At 37.9% G+C, this 19,886-nt stretch overlaps 1 protein-coding gene across 3 annotated transcripts in view; it reads left to right on the top strand.

Annotated features, from left to right (window-relative positions):
* OXR1 (oxidation resistance 1) overlaps positions 1-19,886 on the top strand; it is a 458,954-nt gene that overhangs the window by 323,435 nt on the left and 115,633 nt on the right. Inside the window, exon 1 of one of the 3 annotated variants that reach the window (XM_040262151.1) lies at positions 10,378-10,406. The exons of the other annotated variants lie outside the window; for them this stretch is intronic. Within the exon in view, the coding sequence (XP_040118085.1) occupies positions 10,391-10,406 (16 nt within the window). The 5' untranslated portion in view covers positions 10,378-10,390. Of the gene's footprint in view, positions 1-10,377; positions 10,407-19,886 lie in introns of those variants that run through there. 3 annotated transcript variants of the gene reach the window in all.

Below are 19,886 nucleotides of genomic sequence, written 5' to 3'. Positions count from 1 at the left end.
GCTCAAGAGCCAGTGTTTATTTACTGGAAACTATCTTGCTCAGATGCATAATGGACAGTTCTAAGCACAATTGAAAAATTAATTTGGTCTTACGAAACCTTGAAAGAACTACACTTAGCTGACAAGTGAGTCAAATCTAGTTCCTATCAGACTCCTAGTGAAAGTGAATAAGAAAGAGCAAATGACGAAATACTGGGAAATATGTATCTTGTATAGATATGAAATGTGTATAGATTTGTATATTTGTTTATACAAGTAATTTTTGTATGTCCAATTTACAAGTATGTTTGATACGTGTGTATGTCTTTATATCTCTATAATTTGAATTCAAACACAATGAAGATATGGATAGCATTACTGTCTGTGTGAGATGTAAATATATAAAAGCCCCCATTTTACATTTTCTGCAGATATTGAAAAACATGTTTATGTTTTGTCTAGGGTTTTGTGTGTGTCTCTCTCTTTTTTTGTGTTCGAGTCTATTTTTCTAATGTAAAGTCTTGCTTCAAAAAAAAAAAAAAAAGCCAGTTCATTCCTGTATTCTGCCTGCTTGCTGTTGTTTGCCAGGAGTCTGCAGCTATGTTAAATTATATGAAGATGAACATTAGAGCAACTTCAAAACCCATCTTTCCTCTGTTTTTGCTTACCATATAAAGCTGCAAGGAAACATTCTGTCATTAATTTTCTATACATACCTAACTCTGCAAAACTTTGAGAAAAAGCAGTGTCTCCCAGAGTGCTTGTGTGTGTAACTAGAGAATATTAGTTGAAGCATTTCATCAGTGATAAAGCCTTACCTGCATGTGAGGCATTGTTAGCATTAGCATTGCTCTAACGCGGTAGAATGGTATCTAGGACTGAAAAAAGCCAGTCATGTCATTAAGGAATGGAATGGAAATTAATAGCTATTAAAACACTTATAGCTGAATGTTGGGAACTTTACAGGAGTTTCACATAGTTTGTCTTACTACATAATAGCATTTGTAGGGAATATTGCTGGAACTCTTAAAGAGGCCAAATAATTTGTGGTGGTTACAAAGGTAGCTCCATAGAAGATTAGTTATCATACCTTTTCATTTGAGAACAAATCATATTGCCAGTGCAGACCATTTCCCTCTAAAATTGTGTTGGTTTGGTCAGGTACTTTACTTACTGATGGGTAGCCTATTATGTAACTGTCAGAACTCAACAAATGCCATAAGTTCTATATTGCATGCAAAATCATGGTCTTACTATATTACATAGAAATGACAATGTTGTGACTTGGTGGTATTCATGAACTCCGTTGTCTTTATAATCATTGTCTGTTCATTACAATGTACTAACTCTGCAGACAGTTTTCAGTGACATGTAGATCTTTTTTAACTTGCCCCTGAAACCCACCTGTTGTGGCAGACAGTAGACCTTGGATCTTTATTTACTAAGTTGACATTTTCTCTATCTGATGATTGTCATCCCTACTTGTCAAATAAAGTACAGTGTTATCATATGTTTATATCCCAGTGAGCTGCCATTGAAGGATTTCATGAAAAATATAAGGGAAATATAAGGGAAACATCCACCGAAACCTTCTCTAGATAAAGTACAGGCAGTGGATAGTGCCATCTGTTTTTAAAGGATAACACAGTATGTGAATCAAAGAGGGGTTAGGGGCAGGTAGGAAAGGGGATTATTATGACTCTTATCGATTCATTCAGTTGCTAAGTTGCAGAACTGTTACTGGTATGATGTACTCTCTCCTTGTGCCATTAGGGAGAAAATACAGAAGGAAATAACTGTAATGCAAAGCAATGTGTACTATATCATGACAATGCAGATGGAGGTTCTGGAGGAAAAAAAAATCACACTTGTTTGGATTATTAGCTCATCAACTAATAACATATTTAAATATTTGTAAAGGTATAAATATTGGGGCTTTCCTGGTGGTTCAGTGGTGAAGAATCTACCTGCCAGTGCAGGAAACGCAGGTTTGATCCATGGGTCAGGAAGATCCCCTGGATAAGGAAATGGTGACCCACTCCAGTATTCTTGACTGGGAAATCTCATGGACCAAGGAGCCTGGTGGGCTACAGTTCGTGGAGGTTGCAAAAGAGTCAAACATGACTTAGTCAACTAAACAACATCAAGGGTATAAAACACCAACCAGGTTAGGACCCAACCTTATCAGATCTGCTGAATGTCAGTGCTGTTAGGACTAAATAACAGAGATTTGCTGAAGGCAGCTGTGCATTGATTTACTTTAAGATAAGAAGAGTACAGAAGTTAGATATTGAGTTCTGTTCTCTCACTCTTTGAGAGACTTTAGAGGGTCCACTTAGTAACTTACTAGGCAGAGCATACTGGCACTGTTTCCAGAGTGTTCAGTGAACCAAGAATGAGGTTGCAGTCAGAAAGCCTGCAGTGGGTTTCCAGTGTGCAGAAACCTCTGAATCTGAGTCTCGCACACTGCCACCAGAGGTCAGGGCCTGGAGGAGAGGGCAGTCTCTCCCAGGAAGGAAGTGTTGTATTACCCGAGGAAGCACAGGAACCAAAATCCTGTCCTCTCTTCCTGAGAGCAGCTCACTGCTGACTGAGTAGGGTTTGAAGGGAGGACCTCCGAAATGTTCTGCCCACGCAAAGGTATGTGTGCGTCCTCTCAGCTTTAAACCAGTCATTTTAGAAGGTCAAAGAAGGATGACTTTTTTCTATTATCCAAATCCAGATGAGCCCTGCGGTTCTGTTGGCTGCTACCTCCAGAAAGGGAATGTTTGCTGGGAGTGCCCAGGAGGGAGTGACTCTGTTGAATACTAATCTAAATAGAGGATGTAAAAAAAGACTTTCTGTGCATGTTCATTATTTGTGATTTTCTGTAGCTGCGGCTGCCGTGATTCTATATGGAGGCACTCCCAGAAATAGATTCAAACATAGTGATTTTAAGTCTGTTTTCATGTCCAGTGCCCATTTGTGTATGTCATTGGTGGTTTTTTTTTTTTAGTGCATTCACAGGAAGTCATTTGTCAGTAAGATGTCCGTATTACTTTCTCTTGCCCCAAACTGACAGGTTGTGCACAGCTAGGGTAATGATAGCGATTAAGTCACGGGCTTATGCTTTTATCACCACTGTGCTCTGGATTTCAGAGAGTGGTATGCATTTCCTTAGATTCTCCTAACCATTCTCTTAAAAGTTTGCTTAAATGCCTTTGTTTTTCTTTAGTATGTTATTTCAAGTCCTCTAGGCTCCACCGAAATGTGGAGGGAAATTGATAGGTTTTTGGTTTTTTTGTTTTAAGTTTTAGTCAGACAAGTCAAAATAACTTTATTATTGAGGGGTTGGCCTATGCTTTTCAATGGAAGGAACAAAGACATAAAAAAAGCTGAGGCCCGTGAGTAACCTCTTTGTTTTTACTGGCATGCAGCAGATGGAATTTATTATTGACTTAAAAATGAAATTGTTCTGCATTATTATTTTATTTTTTCTTTTCAAAAGAAGTAAATACTATTACCAGGTTAGTTTTTCTTCAATCACAAACAACTGTGTAACAATATCAGAGTATAGAATATAGTTTACCACTTAGTCATGAAGTTTAATAATGCTGTGGAATATGCCCTTTCAAATTAGTGATAAATTTATGAGCATAATGCCCAGTTAAAGTGTTGAATGTTTTTCTTTTTATTTGGTTAATTTCAAAAGCAATTATTTCACAATACAGGGTAAATTATGTAATATCTTTGTAGAAAAATAAATGTTTTTAATTAGAAATAAACAATCTAATTTCATTTTTCCAATTCAGCACACAGATTCAGTGCTGGTAATCATAATATCAATAATATGCAAAATGCCCAAGTTAGATATTTAGATGATTGGTTTTAGCCCAAACAACTTTTCATTTTAATCACAGGATCTAAAACTTTTAAGTCATCAAGCAGGTTGATAACCAGTCATAGCAAAATGTAATTTCCAAGCAACACCCAGTGTTTAAACAATTACATTCAGCTCAAATTTGAGAGGTATCCAAAGTGTCTAAGTTTTCAATCTATGAGATTTAAAAAATACACAAGAATGGAAAAATCTTTAGACTATAGATGTTACAAAAGTGTGTTAAGCCCTTTTTCAAAGCTGTTGTTTTTAACAATCATTTCACATACAGCCCAGCGATTATATTTTATAAGATTAGGAGATCCGTGCACACAGGATTCTGGCCACTCCTGAGTTTCAGTAAAGCTCTGGGTTGCGTTGGCCCCCGCCTCCCATTCCTCCTACCTGTCCTCCAAGCCATCCTCCCCTCCCCCAGTTGCTTCCTCTTCTTTATTCCTCTCTTCCTCCTTCCTATATATCATATCCCCCTGGCAGTGGCACACCCAGGCATCTTTGTTGCACAAGCAGATTTGTTTTCTCCAACCAGTGGCCATCACTGTAAGACTGAAAGACAGCAATTAATATTTTATACATAGCACTTAAGCCTCTTCACCTAGATTTCGCATTTTACTTCTTTATACCCATCCAAAGGCACTTAATAAATGTTTATTGATTGTCTAGTTAGATTGTATTATGACTGATTTTGAGAATTTCCATACCCTCTGCTGTTACCGGCACTATATTTCCTGGCTTCTAAGACATACTTTTTTTTCACATTTTAACTTTTTAAAATCTGAAAGTATCTTATGCTCAGTGGTGTGTCGTGGTTTAATTGACAAGATTTTGCCTTTTTCTCTCTCAGTGGTGCATCTTATAATCAATGCAATCTTGATGAAATATGTGAGTAAAAACTTTAGATAAATACATTACTTGTATTATTTGCTAAATGCTATGCATTTCACATTTAAACTCTGTCATAGTATTCTGTTTCTGTTATGTCGCTTATCCATGACTAACTTGGGTCACTTCTCCCTTCTTTCCTCCACTCTAATTCCTTTGCACTGTGGTTCTACTTGTTCTTGGACCAACTGCCTTGACTGAAAACTTCTGGAAGATACTCCCAGACTTTTATTAGTAAGATAATTACCAATATTTAACAGTACTGATGTGGTTCAAGGTATGGTTCTACTCATTTAAACTATATGTACTTAGTGATTAATAATTGTTCTCAGAGTTTCAAATCACATATTCAAAGAATAGAAATCATATGAGTAAGTTCTTTATCATGAGATTGTTAGGACAATTTGTAAAAAATATTGGACCAGTAAAAGATTGAATATGAAATGTGTATGACAGCTCTTGATAAACTATGAAGTACTGTTCAACTATCAGTTGTAGCACCAACATTAAAACATCAGACTATTGGGTGAGGAAAGAAGAAGAAATTATAAAATTCATCCCAAATTAAAGAGAGTAAATTCTGCATTTTAGTTATCACTGGAAATAATGATGTGACCCATTAACTCATTGACTAAATTGTAAGGAGAACTGTGAAATCTCTCTTCAGAGAACTTCCAACTTTCGAGTCCAAAGCTGTCTTGAATCCCAATGCTGGATGCATGCCAGTCTCTGAAAACTTGTATCCTTTATTGAATTAGCAGAACCACAGCACCTCTGTGGCATTAAAAATAAACGATGTTATTTAGATTCCCCAATTCCTTTCCTATCTTTGTTCCTTCCATTTAAGAGTCATATCGATCTGTAAATTACAGTAAGACTTTGGAAAAATAACATAAGGGTGTTTAACAGTGTATTTTGGAATCATTATATGACAAAGTTTTGTCTAATGGAGGAAAACATGGTGGAATAGATTGGTGAGGAGATTGCCAGAAATTATTGTTCTTTCTGTGTTTGAATTGATTGCTTGGTCTGGTTGAAGCAACCAAAACTTATTGTCTATTTATTGGGTCCCCAATATTATTTATTTACCAAGCCCTGTTATACATAAAGACTTAAACAGAATTGGCACATGAACATACATTTTAGTAGAGTCTTATTTCCCACAGAAAGTTATGGTGTAAGTTAATGCCCACTGGGAAAAAATTCTGTAAGTAATAATACTCCCTGGTCCCAGATATTCACAAAAGAGAAATGACGCAAATTTGATTGAATCAAATCAGATCAGTCACATAGTTATTTCCATCATCAGCACTCTTTTTCTGCCATCAAGAAGATTTCAGATATTTTCAGCTTGAAATTGCATCTTGCAGTTTGCCAATGAAAAATGAATTCTACAGAAGAACATAGAAACCAAAAATGCTTTTTTGAAAAAGCTTCTAGGATATTTGTATGTATTTGAACATTCTTTAATACTTACATTTCATTGTGTTGGCTTTCACAGTTTCAAGAAAATAAAATAACAATAAAAAATAAATATCATTGCTGTATCTTCAAAATACAGGATACTTCCACGTCTGTTAAAATAGTATGGTTGAATATAAATCTCATTGCTATAGTAAGTATAAAACACAATTTTTTTTTTTGGAAGAGACATATGCTTTGTGCATGTGTTGCTTTTGAAGATAGGGATACTTTCAAGAGCTAGAGTAAAAAAAGACAAAAATACTATACTAAAGATGTGTGCAGGTGAAAAGGGGAACTGAAGGAGAGGGAATTGTGGTCATTTGAAAATCCTGTTTATCTCCTACACTTAAGCTTCCAATGGAGAGTCTATCATTATGCCATTTCAGTCACTTTATTTTCAAAAGCCAAAAGTTTTCTACTGCGAACATTTTCTCATCTAATAATATATTGGGGGTTAATATACTTCCCATCTCAATTTATTAATAGTTAACAGCTAACACTTATATTGGATGGACTTAGTATTAAATACTATACTAAGTGCTTTACCCATATTAATTCATTAACATGTTAACACATTTTAGCAAAGTTATATAAATCATGCATCAAGCATGTACTAACTCCTGGAAGTTCATGGAAGCACCATTTTTCTAGTTGTTCAGACCAGAGGCACTGCTGCATTTTTAAGACTCTTCTTTTACCTCTTCTACTCTGATCATCTCTGAGATTCAGCTGGCTCTATTCTCAAAATAAATCCAGAATCTGCCCAGCTCTTAGCCACCTGTGCTGCTCCCTTCTGGGTCCAAATACCTTAATCTTTCAGCTGCATTGTGGCAACAGCCCCCTGACTGGTCCCCCTGCCTCTGCTGCTTTCCACACCACCCCTCTACCAGTCAGCTTTCAGGAAGACAGGTGGAGGTATGTGGTACCAGGAATCTCATTGTGTGAATCTCATTGTCTCTCTCCTATGCCCAAACCTCTTTAGGGGCTCCTCTCTCTGAGAGTGAAAGCCAAGCTGAAGTTCTCATCCCGGTGCACAGAGTCTTAACTGGTCATCCCCACCTGAGCGCGCACACACACACAGCACTTGTTTCCTTCAGTGCCCACTGCATTCCAACTACCTTCGCTGTTCCTTGAACCCATCAGACATGCTTGTTTCTTTCACACGGCTTTTTCAATTGCTGTTCCCTCTGTCTTGGAGATTCCCAGGTGGCTCAGTGGTAAAGAATCCACCTGCCAATGCAGGAAAGGTGGAAGATGTAGGTTGATCCCTGGGCCAGAAAGATTTCCTGGAAGACAAAATGGCAACCCACTCCAGTAGAAAATCCCACAGATTAAGGAGCCTGGCAGGGTACAGTCTATAGAGTGTCAAAGAGTTGGAGAAGTCTGAGCCTTGAAAGCTCTTCCTATAGAGGCTCATATAGCCAGCTCCCTCATGTTCTTTAGCCTTTTTTTCAGGAGTTATAACTTTTCAATGTGACTTTCCCTGGCCACCTTATCTAAAACTTAAAACCCTCCAGCCCCGCCACATTTCATACCTTTCTTCTCTGTTTTTTTTTTTTTTCTCCTTTAGCACTTATCAGTAACAAATATATGTGTGTTGATATTTATCTTGCTAACTGGAATACAAACCCTGTGAAGAAGAATTTTTTTGTCTTTTTTTTTCATATTCTTTCTCTTATACCAAGAACAAAGTCTAGTGTGTAATGATATATCCTCAAATATTTGTTGACTGTATCCTCAGATATCAACCCTGTTCATGAGATATAATTATTACCCCATATTATAAACAAGGAAGTGAAATCACAGAATGATTAAGAAAATGCCTGAAGTCAAGCAAGCTAAGGGTCAGAATCGGAATTCAATTCCAAGACTTGATTTTGAAGTCTATGTTCAGACCACTCCTTATTTAAGTCACTGAGTAGATCAATTGGAAAAATAGTACTATATATAGATTCAACTATTCTCTGGGATTTTCTGCAATATGTTTTTCTTCCAGTTAAGTGGAAAATTGAGAGTTGCCTGACCTGGCTCAGCCAAACACAACAAAGCCTCTTTCCTCCATCTCTCTTTGATTTTTTTTTTTTTTTCTTAAAAAGAAGGTGTGAGTTTTTAACATGGAGAAGTGTACAAACAAATGACCCCAATCCCACTCATGTTTACGTTCTAGTAGTAATAATAGAGTAGCATATGGGCAATGTTAAAAAGAAAAAAGCAACGCTCTGGAAAAATACAAAATGAAAGCATTTATTGAATGTCTACTGCGTTCTGTAAAAAAAGTGCTAGAGCTCTGTATTTGGTAAGACAAGTAGAATTTAATGAGAAGGACAGACATATATGCAGACCGTTATAATTATGCATTTCGTAGAATGTCACGGTCGGGTTATGTCTACTTCTGAATTGGAATTTAGATGAAACAGCAAACAGAGATCTGCTGACAGCTGAAAGCGGGGCCTTGGAGAGTTGTGGGGCAGGTGTGTAAATAGTGAGTATGTGCATGTATGCTAAGTCACTTCAGTCGTGTCGAACTCTTTGCAACCTCATGGACTGTAGCCCATCAGCCCTCTCTGTCCATGGGATTCTCCAGGCAAGAATACTGGAGTGGGTGGCTGTGCTTTCCTCCAGGGGATCTTCCAGACCCAGGGATCAAACCCTCTTCGCTTCCATCCCCTGCCTTGGTAGGCGAGTTCTTTACCACTAGCGCCACCTGGGAGTTAAAGGGGATTAAATATCTCAAGAGTCAGGAAACTTGATGAAAGAGGAGGTTGGGGAATGCCAGCAGTAAGTGACACATCATAGTTTGCTTTAGATGACTGGACTAAGTGAGAGAGACTACTTTAAAACAGCATTACATATGCTGCTAAATAGAAATTACAGACAAACCAGTTATCTGAAGGTTGTGTAAATACATATTGAATTTAATTAGTAAAAGGATATCATTACTTATCTAAATGCATCATTTGGAAAATTACCAATTGCACGTCCTTTCCTACCCACCTTGCTCCTCTGGGAAGTCAGGTTTCCAGCTGATCATTTCTTTGATTTGACAAGGTCACTGTGAACTTCTGACTGTCATCCAAAGTGTTGGCAGTCCGATCTAGCTTAGTGACAGACTGCTAAGTTGTTACTCAGGTTGTCTGTAAAAAGGACACTGTGCCCTTACATGGTGTTGATTTCTCCATAAACAAGTGAAAAACAGGTAAGATATTTAAATAGTGTTAGGAAGAAAATATTAATAATAGGAAAAATATAGGGTTATGTGATCACATGAGACTCTAGTAGGGTGGGGAAGCAGGGGGATTAGCTTGGATAATGATGGGGAGCATCTCTGAGAAGGTGTCATTAGAGTTGAAACCCATATGATGAGAAGCCATATGCTAACCAGGTAGAGAGATTGTAAATATAAAGGTTGGAAGATGAAAACAAACTTGGTTTGTTCACAGAACAGAAAAAGTACAACTGGACAGAGTAGTAATAGTCCAGGATGAGGTCTCCGAGTCAGCCAGTGACATAATGTACACTCATAATTGACGTTCATTTATGCCTGAGAGCATTGGAATTGTTTTTCTTCTTTAAGTGTGTCTCGAGTATAAATCTACTACTATTTCTATCAGTAGTAGAAAATAACTGGAATTCTCTCTGCACTGCATCATTTGCAAAAACCTTTACATGCATTCTCATTTTACTCAAAATTCCTTAACATCCTCATGAAGTGTGTGTCTGTGTGTTTGCCGCTCAGTCGTGTCTGACTCTTAGCGACCCCATGGGTGCAGCCCACCAGGCTCCTCTGTCCATGGTATTTCCCAGGCAAGAATACTAGAGTGGGTTGCTATTTCCTTCTTCAGAGGATCTTCCTGACGCAGGGATCAAACCCAGATCTCCTACATTGCAAGCAGACTCTACCATCTGAGCCCTGAGGGAGACTTCGTGAAGTAGGCTGGACTAACTTAATTTCCATTTTACGGAGAGGGAAACTGTGGCATAAAAATGTTGCATAACGTGCATACAAAGAGGCCTACAAAGCAACCCTTCCCCCAGTTACACAGATGTCAGTCATATGATTCCCCATGCATCATCAAAATTGTCCAAGAGTCAAAACTGTCTTTTAACCTAGAGTTAAAATGAACTTGGGGCTTTGGTATGTAACTAAAGGCTGCTCATTGCTGAAAAAACAGAAACAAAGGAGTTCCTACAATGAATCAAAGAAAAGGTAATCTCAGTTTGCTCTAATAGCCTCTGTGTGTGTGTGTATGTGTTTTATTTATGTGTAAATTCTTTCAAGGCAAAAAAGAAACAGTTTTAAAAATGGAAAAAAACAAAATAAAACAGGGCTTTCCACATGGCTCAGATGGTAAAGAATCTGCTGGAAATGCCATCTGGACATATTAAAAATATCTCAGGGCTGGAGCTATTAAGCTTGCTTATTAGAGGCAAGTCAGGGTTGTACACTTAACCTCATATTCTTTTTTTTTAAATTTTTAAAATTAAGTTATCATTTAAGTTATCATGTAGATGTATGATATTTATTGTCTTGGTCTATTAGCTAAGAAAACCCTTTTCACTTTTGTGGATTTGATTATTATATTTTTAAATAGTATTTCTTGTTTCTTGCTTATTATATTTATATTTTCATTTGTATTTCTACAAATGTCATTCTCTGTAAGACATGGCCTTGATTGAAGTTTGGTGACTTTTCTCTTTTAATTCAGTCCTTTTTCATATTTTTAAATTAGTTTATTTATTTCTCCTTTGGTCTTTGGTTTCTTAACACCTTATCTGTGTGGATTATTAAATCTTAACAATATATTTTTTTACTTTAAAAGCATCTCTCTTTTCTTAGTTTTTAAAAACTCCTACGTGTTTTTTAAGCTTCAGATAAATATTTCATTTAAGGATGGCTTTTTTCCCTATACTTTCTCTTTCAAGTCTTAAAGCTGATTTCCTGATTCAACATCATAAATTTTTGTAATAATCATAACAACCACCACCAAATCTTAAACTTGAAGAAACTATCTCCAGGTTATCATTCACTGTTGTTGAGATACTTTTTCTCAGTTTCAAAACTATTAGATAAATAGTTCATAGTTTAATTTACTCCATAATTTAATTCTTCAAGACATTTACAGTTTCTAGTTTTAAATATATAAATATTTCAAGTCAATTTTTAATATATATAATATACATTTTAGATGCAGCTTAATTTTTAATGTACTCTGTAGCTTAAGGGATAGCACATATATTTTATCATTTCAAAATTGCAAATCCTGAAAAATAGAAAATGCCCAGACCCTTATTTTCCTAAAGGTCTTGACTCTTTTTTTCTATACAGTTAATCTTTCAAATCAGCAACCACATTTATCTTAAGGTACATGTACGTGTTATGCAAACAATTGAAATCGTGGCAACTCTGAGAAAATATGTCTTGTTAATAAAAACTGGATCAGAGCACAAGCAGAAAGGGAGGACATCAGGATAGAAAAGGTGGTATTTCAAAACTTGGTTTTTCATACATTTCTCAAAGTATATATTCAGACACTGGTCCGTAATCAAGATAGCAGTCCTTATGAACTAGCTTCAGTTTTGTTGAGAGAAGACTGGCCATCAACATGTTTTAATCTTCCCTTACTTTCCTTTGTCTTTCAAAGCATATACTTTACCATTGATAATTTTAAGCAAAAATAGTGAAAAGGGACTACTGTTCCCAGCAGGAACATTAAGTGTAGAAAATAGGCTTTTTGAAATAGAAAAAGATAAAACATTAGGTATGTGATGGTAAATCAATATAAAGTGCGATATTCTGTTGATATTTCGTAACACCTTTCCTACTGTGGATGATTTACTACTATTGAATCAATACAGGAAACTGATAATGATAACATAACCAACATATGAAGATGACAAAAATGATAAAGCTAGCAAACTACCCAAGTGTTTCTAGAGCTTCTTGTCTGCTTTTCCCCTGCAGTCAAGCAACAATCGCACTGATACTTGGTTCTTCCAGTGCCAGCAAGGGACTTACTTGCTGTCTTCTCAGAGGTGATTAAGCTTCATGCCACTTTCTAACAAAGACAACCAATTTGAAAAGAATGCTGGTGCAATCCATAGCTGAAACATTAGCTGTAAGGCAAGTCCTAAAGCTTCTTTCATGACAGGACGTAGGAAGAGGTAAAGATTGGAGGGGCAGGGGGTCTGCCAGCTATTTTTTCTGAAGCTCTGTAGTGTTGCATTTGAAATTTCCCATACTACTATATCTCAGAGTACTTTATTACAAGGAATTCCTAATTGGACTTCTAACCTTCTTTTCTTTCTTCATGCCCTTCCAATCCATTATCCACACTGCCATCTTAATAATCTTTCTGAAACGTATTAATGGAACTGATTGGTTCTCTCTTTTAAAAATCCTCTTAAGATTTACTATTGCCTGCTACATATATTCCAAGTCCTTATGTCACACACACCGTCTTTTATGGTTTGGAACCTACCTTCCTAGCATCTCCTGTGCTCTGTATCCTCAGTCCTCTTTGTATTGACCTGATTTTAAGAATGCCTGTCCACTGGATTGTTGCAAGACTTCAATGAGAAACTATATATAGATTACTCAGTAATAGCCAGTATTTACTGAACACTTACCATCTTACAAGGTGCCAAAGACTGGGCTGAGTCTTTATGTGTATTTTCTCATTTAATCTTCATACAACCTTGTGAGGTATAGATACTTTTATCTATAATCTCCATTCTCTAAATGAAGAAACAGATTTTGAGAGGTCGCCAGCTTGCCCAAGGTCACACCTATAGCCAGAAATGGAGTTGTAATTTTATCTAGCCAACTTCTAACCTGATGCTTTTATAGACTTTACTGCTGCCTGGCACACTGCCTGGTGTACAATTCGGCTTGATTAAATATTCATTAAAACAAACATTACTATAAAACTTACAGTGTCTAGAAAATGACCTTTTTTTCTTGCCTCCATGGTGCAGCAAGGTTAACTGATAAAGCACTTTTTGCCCTCTTTTAAGATGCTCCTATCTCCTCTATGCTGTCTTCTGTCACTTCACACTCACGGACCTATAGTGTGCTAATTGTTGAAGTATTTAATGCCTTTCATCTATGGGCTCTTCATCTCACACCACATCTTCACTGTCTTTGTGTCCTTGGAGCAGAGCAGTTCAGCAATTGTGAACGAATGGAAGCAGTGAAACAAGCTCTGAAGAGAATTTTGAAATATGTGGGGTTTTCCCCTTTCTCAAAAATGAGGAATTCCTCCTTCCATTTAATGTGTAAGTGCATTAACATTCTGAATAACACTCAACTGGATCATTGTGAAAGAGCAGAATCAGAATTAGAAGGTTGGAGTGGGAAAGGGGAAGATGAACCCTTCTTTTTCTTCAGTTCCCTTTCCCCTACAAATGAAAAAGAAGCAAGGTTGAAGGAAAGATGATAACATTTAGAAATGGTGAAATGAACTGTAAATTCTCTTTAAAAAAAAATAGTTATGCTTCACACCAAGTTGACTAAGATTCAAGTGTTAGTTTTTCTGCCCTTACCCTTTTTACATTTTCTAAACACAGGTTACTTACCTGTTGGCTCAGACGGTAAATCTGCCTGCAATGCTGGAGACCCGGGTTCAGTCCCTGGGTCAGGAAGATCCCCTGGAGAAGGGAATGGCAACCCACTCCAATATTTTTGCCTAGAGAATTCTATGGACAGAGGAGCCTGGTGGGCTGCAGTCCATGTAGTTGCAAAAAGTTGGACACGACTGAGTGACTATCACACACAAACACAGTTATACCTTCTTTCACAGTTTCTCAAAGGTTAGTGAATTAGAAGTGTTAGTCACTCAGTTGTGTCTGACTGTTTGCGACCCCATGGACTATAGCCCGCCAGTCTCCTCTGTCCATGGAATTCTCCAGGCAAGAATACTGGAGTGGGTTGCCATGCCCTTCTCCAGGGGATCTTCCCTACCCAGGGATCAAACCCAGGTCTCCTGCATTGCAGGCAGATGCTTTACTGTCTGAGCACTAGGGAAGTCTGAAACACCACTAAATTTTAAGATCTGAGAACTTGAGGGAAGTCAACTGATGGGCATATGGTCACAGAGTGAGTCAGTGAAAGTTCCAGGAAGAAATCTGCTCATCTGACTGCTAGTTCAGGGTTCTATACATCCCACTACGTGCCCCTAAAGTAGTGATGAATCTTGAAGATGGCACAGTTGGGGCAAGAAATCACTGTCATTGCCAGTGCTCATATTCTGTTTCCCCTGCTTAATAGAATAATAATTTTAAACTCATAAATGGGAATATTCTATTGATTAGCATGTACTATTATGCCAAGGATACCAACAAAGAAACACGTCTAAAATTTACATTATCCCCTAAAATATAGAGAACCAGCATATATCAGCACAAAAGCATTTCTTAAGTTATAAAACAAATATTTATTATTTGGTATGAAGAAGAGGTTAAACATTATTTTTAATAAACGGCTTTCCTTTTTCTTTTTAACTTGTGTGGCAAGGTCCTCCATCACTAGGTGATATTCAACAACTATAAGGTCTAAAACAGATTTGTTACTCTGGGGAAATATAGTAATAATTTCCCTTAGTCATTGTAAGCTAATACAGTCTGATATATCTACATTACAATCCCATATCTTAAGAGAGTGAAACCCCTACTTCTGTCTATTAATTGGTAGGTAATCCTTAGTATCCCACCCACTTGACCTTCTCTGTTTTCTCTTTGTATTGGGAAGTAGTGCCTTACCTTTCTCTGTAGAGATAAAAGTCAGCTAATACCTGGCTTTGGTTCCTTACACTGCTACCTGGCAGGTATGCAACCCCTCATTTCTTCATCTGCAACATGGGGATAATATTACTCACCTTCCCCACAAGGTTCTCGCCAAGATGAATGACATATGTCTAAACATAGGCTTCAATTCTAGAATCCTGGAACTGAAAAGGACCTTCCCAAGGTGAGTCTACCTGACCATGGTAAGGAATACATGGTAAGTGCTATGCCCAAGAACTTCCCTAGTGGTCCAGTGGTTTTGAATCTGCAATAAAAACAAAAGAATCTGCCTCCCAGTGCAGGGGACAGGGGTTCAACTCCTGGTCTGGAAAGATCCCACATGCCATGGGGCAACTAAGCCCACAACTACTGAGCCCCTGTTCTGCAGCAAGAGAAGCCACCACAATGAGAAGCCCATGTACCTCAGTGAAGAGTAGTCCCGTCTTAACACAACTAGAGAGAGTCTGTGCAGCAACCAAGAGCCAGCATGGAAAAAGAAAATTAATTAATTAAAAATATTAAAGTTTAAAAAAAATGCTTTGCTCAAGACCAGTTAGCCCATGAGTCATACATCTGAGGCCTTTGCTTGAGTATGCTTTTTTTTTTTTCCTTTTTTTTTCCCCACTTGATAGGCACAAGGGAACTGATATGCACAAGGAAGGAATGTAAAGACTATGGTAGAATGAACTCAAAGAGGAAGTAGGTGTTCTGTGCCAAGTAACGTGACAGCAAATAAGAAAAGAGAAGATATAAGGAAAAGCATTTATTGGAGAGTTTATAGCATGCCAAACACACATTAAAACATGAAAAGCTTTTAATTATCCAATGTGTGTTACACAGGTAAAATATCTACTGAGAATACTTTTTTAACATATGTGTGTGCCAAGTGGCTTCAGTTGTGTCCGACTCTGCGACCCCATGGACCGTAGCCTGCCAGCTTCCTCTGTCCATGGGATTCTCCAGGCAGTAATACTGGAGTGGGTTGCCATTTCCTTCTCCAGGGGATCTTCCCGACCCAGGGATGGAACCCTGGTCTTTTCTGTCTCCTGTATTGGCAGGTGGATTCTTTACCCCTAGCACCACCACCTGGGAAGTATAGAATTATTCAGAACCATTCCTTGTTGTCCCTGTTTCTAGTACTTTTCTAGGACTGCACACCAAATCCCTTGCTTTAAGCTGTGTTGCCTCAGTGCTGGCTGGAGTGGAGGTTGCATGAGGAAGTTCAAGGAGCTGAGGTGTGGAGAGAAGTAGCTGCCTGGATTAGAGAAGGGGTGTCCAGGAGGCCTCTCACTCACTAATGACTCTTTAGTGATTTCCAGTCTTAGGCATCCAACTGGGTTTTTAAGTCCCTTTTACGAAATGGAAATATTTTCTTAAAATGATACTTACATCTCCGAAAATTACTTCCTTGACAGTAAATCTACATTTCTCCTCTAATCACATCAGCTTTGATTGGTATGGAGAGGTGAAAGAGAGTGTAACTGAGAGTTTAAAGCCCTTAGGAAAGGGCAGACCTACATAGAGGTTGAATGATAGATATCAAAGGTTACTGAGTGCCAGGAGGCAAAAGAAACTCATTAAAAAAAGAAAAAGATTGGTGAGAAATGCCAAAAACAGCCTTTGGCTGATATGGTTTTTTTTACTTAGGGCATGGAGGTAACCAATTAAAATCCAAAACGTGATACTACTTTTTTTTAATGCTTAAACTTGATATTGAGTGCTGTATTTCATGGGTGCTAAGAAAAGGAACAAGTCAAATTCTAGCATCCTAGAACAAGTCTAGGATCAGCAGACACCAAAACATAAAAGGGACAGTGGAGAGATGACAGAGCTGGAAACTGAGAACCTGAATTCAAACTCCTACTCTAGAAGTGAGGAGTTGCGTCTGTCTGTGAGTAAAGACCTCTGATGATACTTATCTAAACATACAAAGCTTTATTTTCTCCTGTGTAAAGAAGTGCAGAAACAGGCAATCACTGATAAGGGTTCAGGATGTCAAGCTGGTGTCGTTTTGAAATTTCCTTAGCCTTTTCCTCATGGTTCTCTGTGAGCTACTATAGCTCTTGCCATCACATCCATCTTTCAGATAGGAGGAAGGTAACAGGCAGAAAGGGGCAAAACCCATATCAGTGAAGAAAAACTTACAGCAGACTTCCACTTCTATCTTAGTTTCTAGAACTGTGTCACAGAACTACCTAGAAAAAGAAAGTGAAAAATTAGCTTTTTTGCTAAAAGCACTGTTATCCCAAATAGAATCAAGAAGGAAGAAGGGCAGAATGGATAGTTAGTAGTCTTGGACAGAGCAGCATTGATGAGGGGAAAATGAATGAGAATTTCAGCATATCAAAAAGCAGAATGTAATATATAAATATAAGTGACATATAAATAGAAGGGAAAGAGCTGTCTGTTTTAGGAGACTGTAATGCATGCCTTTCTGCCTCTCTGGTCATTGGTGACAACAAAATAAGCACAAATTATTTAAAAATCCATGGTGGGCATTTTAAAAATATACCAATAGGTGATAGAAATTTAACCTTAAAACACACCAGCTGCAGACTATTCTAACATCTTATTTTCTTACATGACCTCTGTGAACTCTTGCCATTCAGCCAGTTGCACAATCCAAATGTGGTCTCAGAGCACCTTAAAAGATGGGTCAGATATGCCTGGTGTAGGACAAGACAGCTAAAATACTTCTACCTGGAAATCCCTGATGTGAATAGTTGGTTTTAAAAAGAGATTTTTTTCCCCCAAAACAAAAGAGTGGGAGTAGGGGACTGAATTTTAAAAGTAAACCAAATGGATCATTTTTTTGGGTTCAACACTACAAGAACTTCAGACTTTTCTAGTAAAAAAACATTTATCCTTTGTCAGCTGACAGTGGTCTACATTAAAAAGTATTTTTCAATGGAATCATGTGTAAAAAATTTTAGTTTCAAGAGTATTAGCGTGTAATCAAAATTAGAATTAAGCTTAAAAGCCAGAGATGAGATAACTAATATCCTAAAGCCATCCATACAATAATCCTTCTCTTATAGATCCAGATTCAGAAATAGCCAAATAGTTTATCAATGAAAGATATCAGAAACAGCAGAGCTCTATACCAATACTACTAATAAAAACATCCAGACTCTTGAGAGCTTAGATAGACCTTAGATTAGTAAAGACATTTATTTCACTGAAAGATTTGAGATCACTACCCAGAAGTTTTCTTTTTGTTTTTAACTTCCTGGACTGTTCTATTTTACTCAGGAGCTATCTTAAGAACCTGGGACAGAGTGGAGAGGGGTAGAAAGCCATTGGCCTCTTGTTTATACATGGATCAGAGTTGAGCCAATATTCATTAAATGGACAGGACAGTTAAATGGAAATTTCTGGAAGTAACCTGTAGCGTTATGCTCAAGAAAACATTAGACCAGTCCTCTGAAGGATTTTATTTTGGCCTTTTGCTGTGTGAAATGGGACCTAACCTCAAGTGTGAAGCCTGGAAGAATATACCACAAGGTCAAGAGAGCAAGGGAGAATCTTCTGGATCAAAGGTAATGGTTATCAGACATGGAAGTCATAGAAGGAGAAGAAACTGCTGATTAAATATCTCAAAGACAAATATAGGGATACCAGACTGCCTTATCTGCCTCCTGAGACACCTGTGTGCAGGTCAAGAAGCAACAATTAAAACTGGACATAGAAAAACAAACTGGTTCAAAATTGGGAAAGGAGTATGTCAAGGCTGTATATTGTCACCCTGTTTATTTAAATTCTATGCAGAGTACATCATGTGAAATACTGGGCTGTGTGAAGCCCAAGCTGGAATCAAGATTGCTAAGAGAAATATCAATAATCTCAGATATGCAGATGACACCACCCTAATGGCAGAAAGCAAAGAGGAACTAATGAGTCTCTTGATGAAGATGAAAGAAGAGAATGAAAAGACTGGCTTAAAACTCAACATTCAAAAAACTAAGATCATGGCATCTGGTCCCATCATTTCATGGCAAATACATGGGGAAAAAGTGGAAACAGTGACAGACTTTATTTTCTTGGGCTCCAGAATCACTGCAGACGGTGACTATAACCATGAAATTAAAAGACACTTGCTCCTTAGAAGAAAAGCTGTAGCAAACCTAGACAGCATATTAAAAATAAGAGACATCACTTTGCCTACAAAGGTTCATCTAGTCAAACTATGCTTTTGCAGTAGTCTTGTACAGATGTGGTAGTTAGACCATAAAGAAGGCTGAGCACCTAAAGAATTGATGCTTTTGAACTGTGGTACTGGAGAAGATTCTTGAGAGTTCCTTGGACTGCAAGGAGATCAAACCAGTCAATCATAAAGGATCAGTCCTGAATATTCATTGGAAGGACTGATGTCGAAGCTGAAGCTCCAATACTTTGGCCACCTGATGTAAAGAAATGACTCATTGGAAAAGACACTGATGCTGAGAAAGAGTAAAGGCAGGAGGAGAAGGGGGTGACAGAGGATGAGATAGCTGGATGGCATCACTGATTCAATGGATGTGAGTTTGAGTGAACTCCAGGAGTTGGTGATGGACAGGGAGGCCTGGCGTGCTGCGATTCATGGGGTCGCAAAGAGTCGGATATGACTGAGCGACTGAACTGAACTGAACTGATTATCTGATAATAAATGGGTTGTCATTGTTCAGTTCAGTCGCTCAGTCGTGTCCAACTCTTTGCGACCCCATGAATCGCAGCACACCAGGCCTCCCTGTCCATCACCAACTCCCGGAGTTCACTCAGACTCACGTCCATCGAGTCAGTGATGCCATCCAGCCATCTCATCCTCTGTCATCCCCTTCTCCTCCTGCCCCCGCAATCCCTCCCAGCATCAAGAGTCTTTTCCAATGAGTCAACTCTTCACATGAAGTGGCCAAAGTACTGGAGTTTC

This window comes from Oryx dammah, unplaced genomic scaffold (assembly GCF_014754425.2).
Source record: "Oryx dammah isolate SB20612 unplaced genomic scaffold, SCBI_Odam_1.1 HiC_scaffold_19, whole genome shotgun sequence".
In the NCBI taxonomy this organism is placed as follows: domain Eukaryota; kingdom Metazoa; phylum Chordata; class Mammalia; order Artiodactyla; family Bovidae; genus Oryx; species Oryx dammah.
Note: the sequence above shows the minus strand (reverse complement) of the source record. Positions and strands in the feature narration are given on the sequence as shown.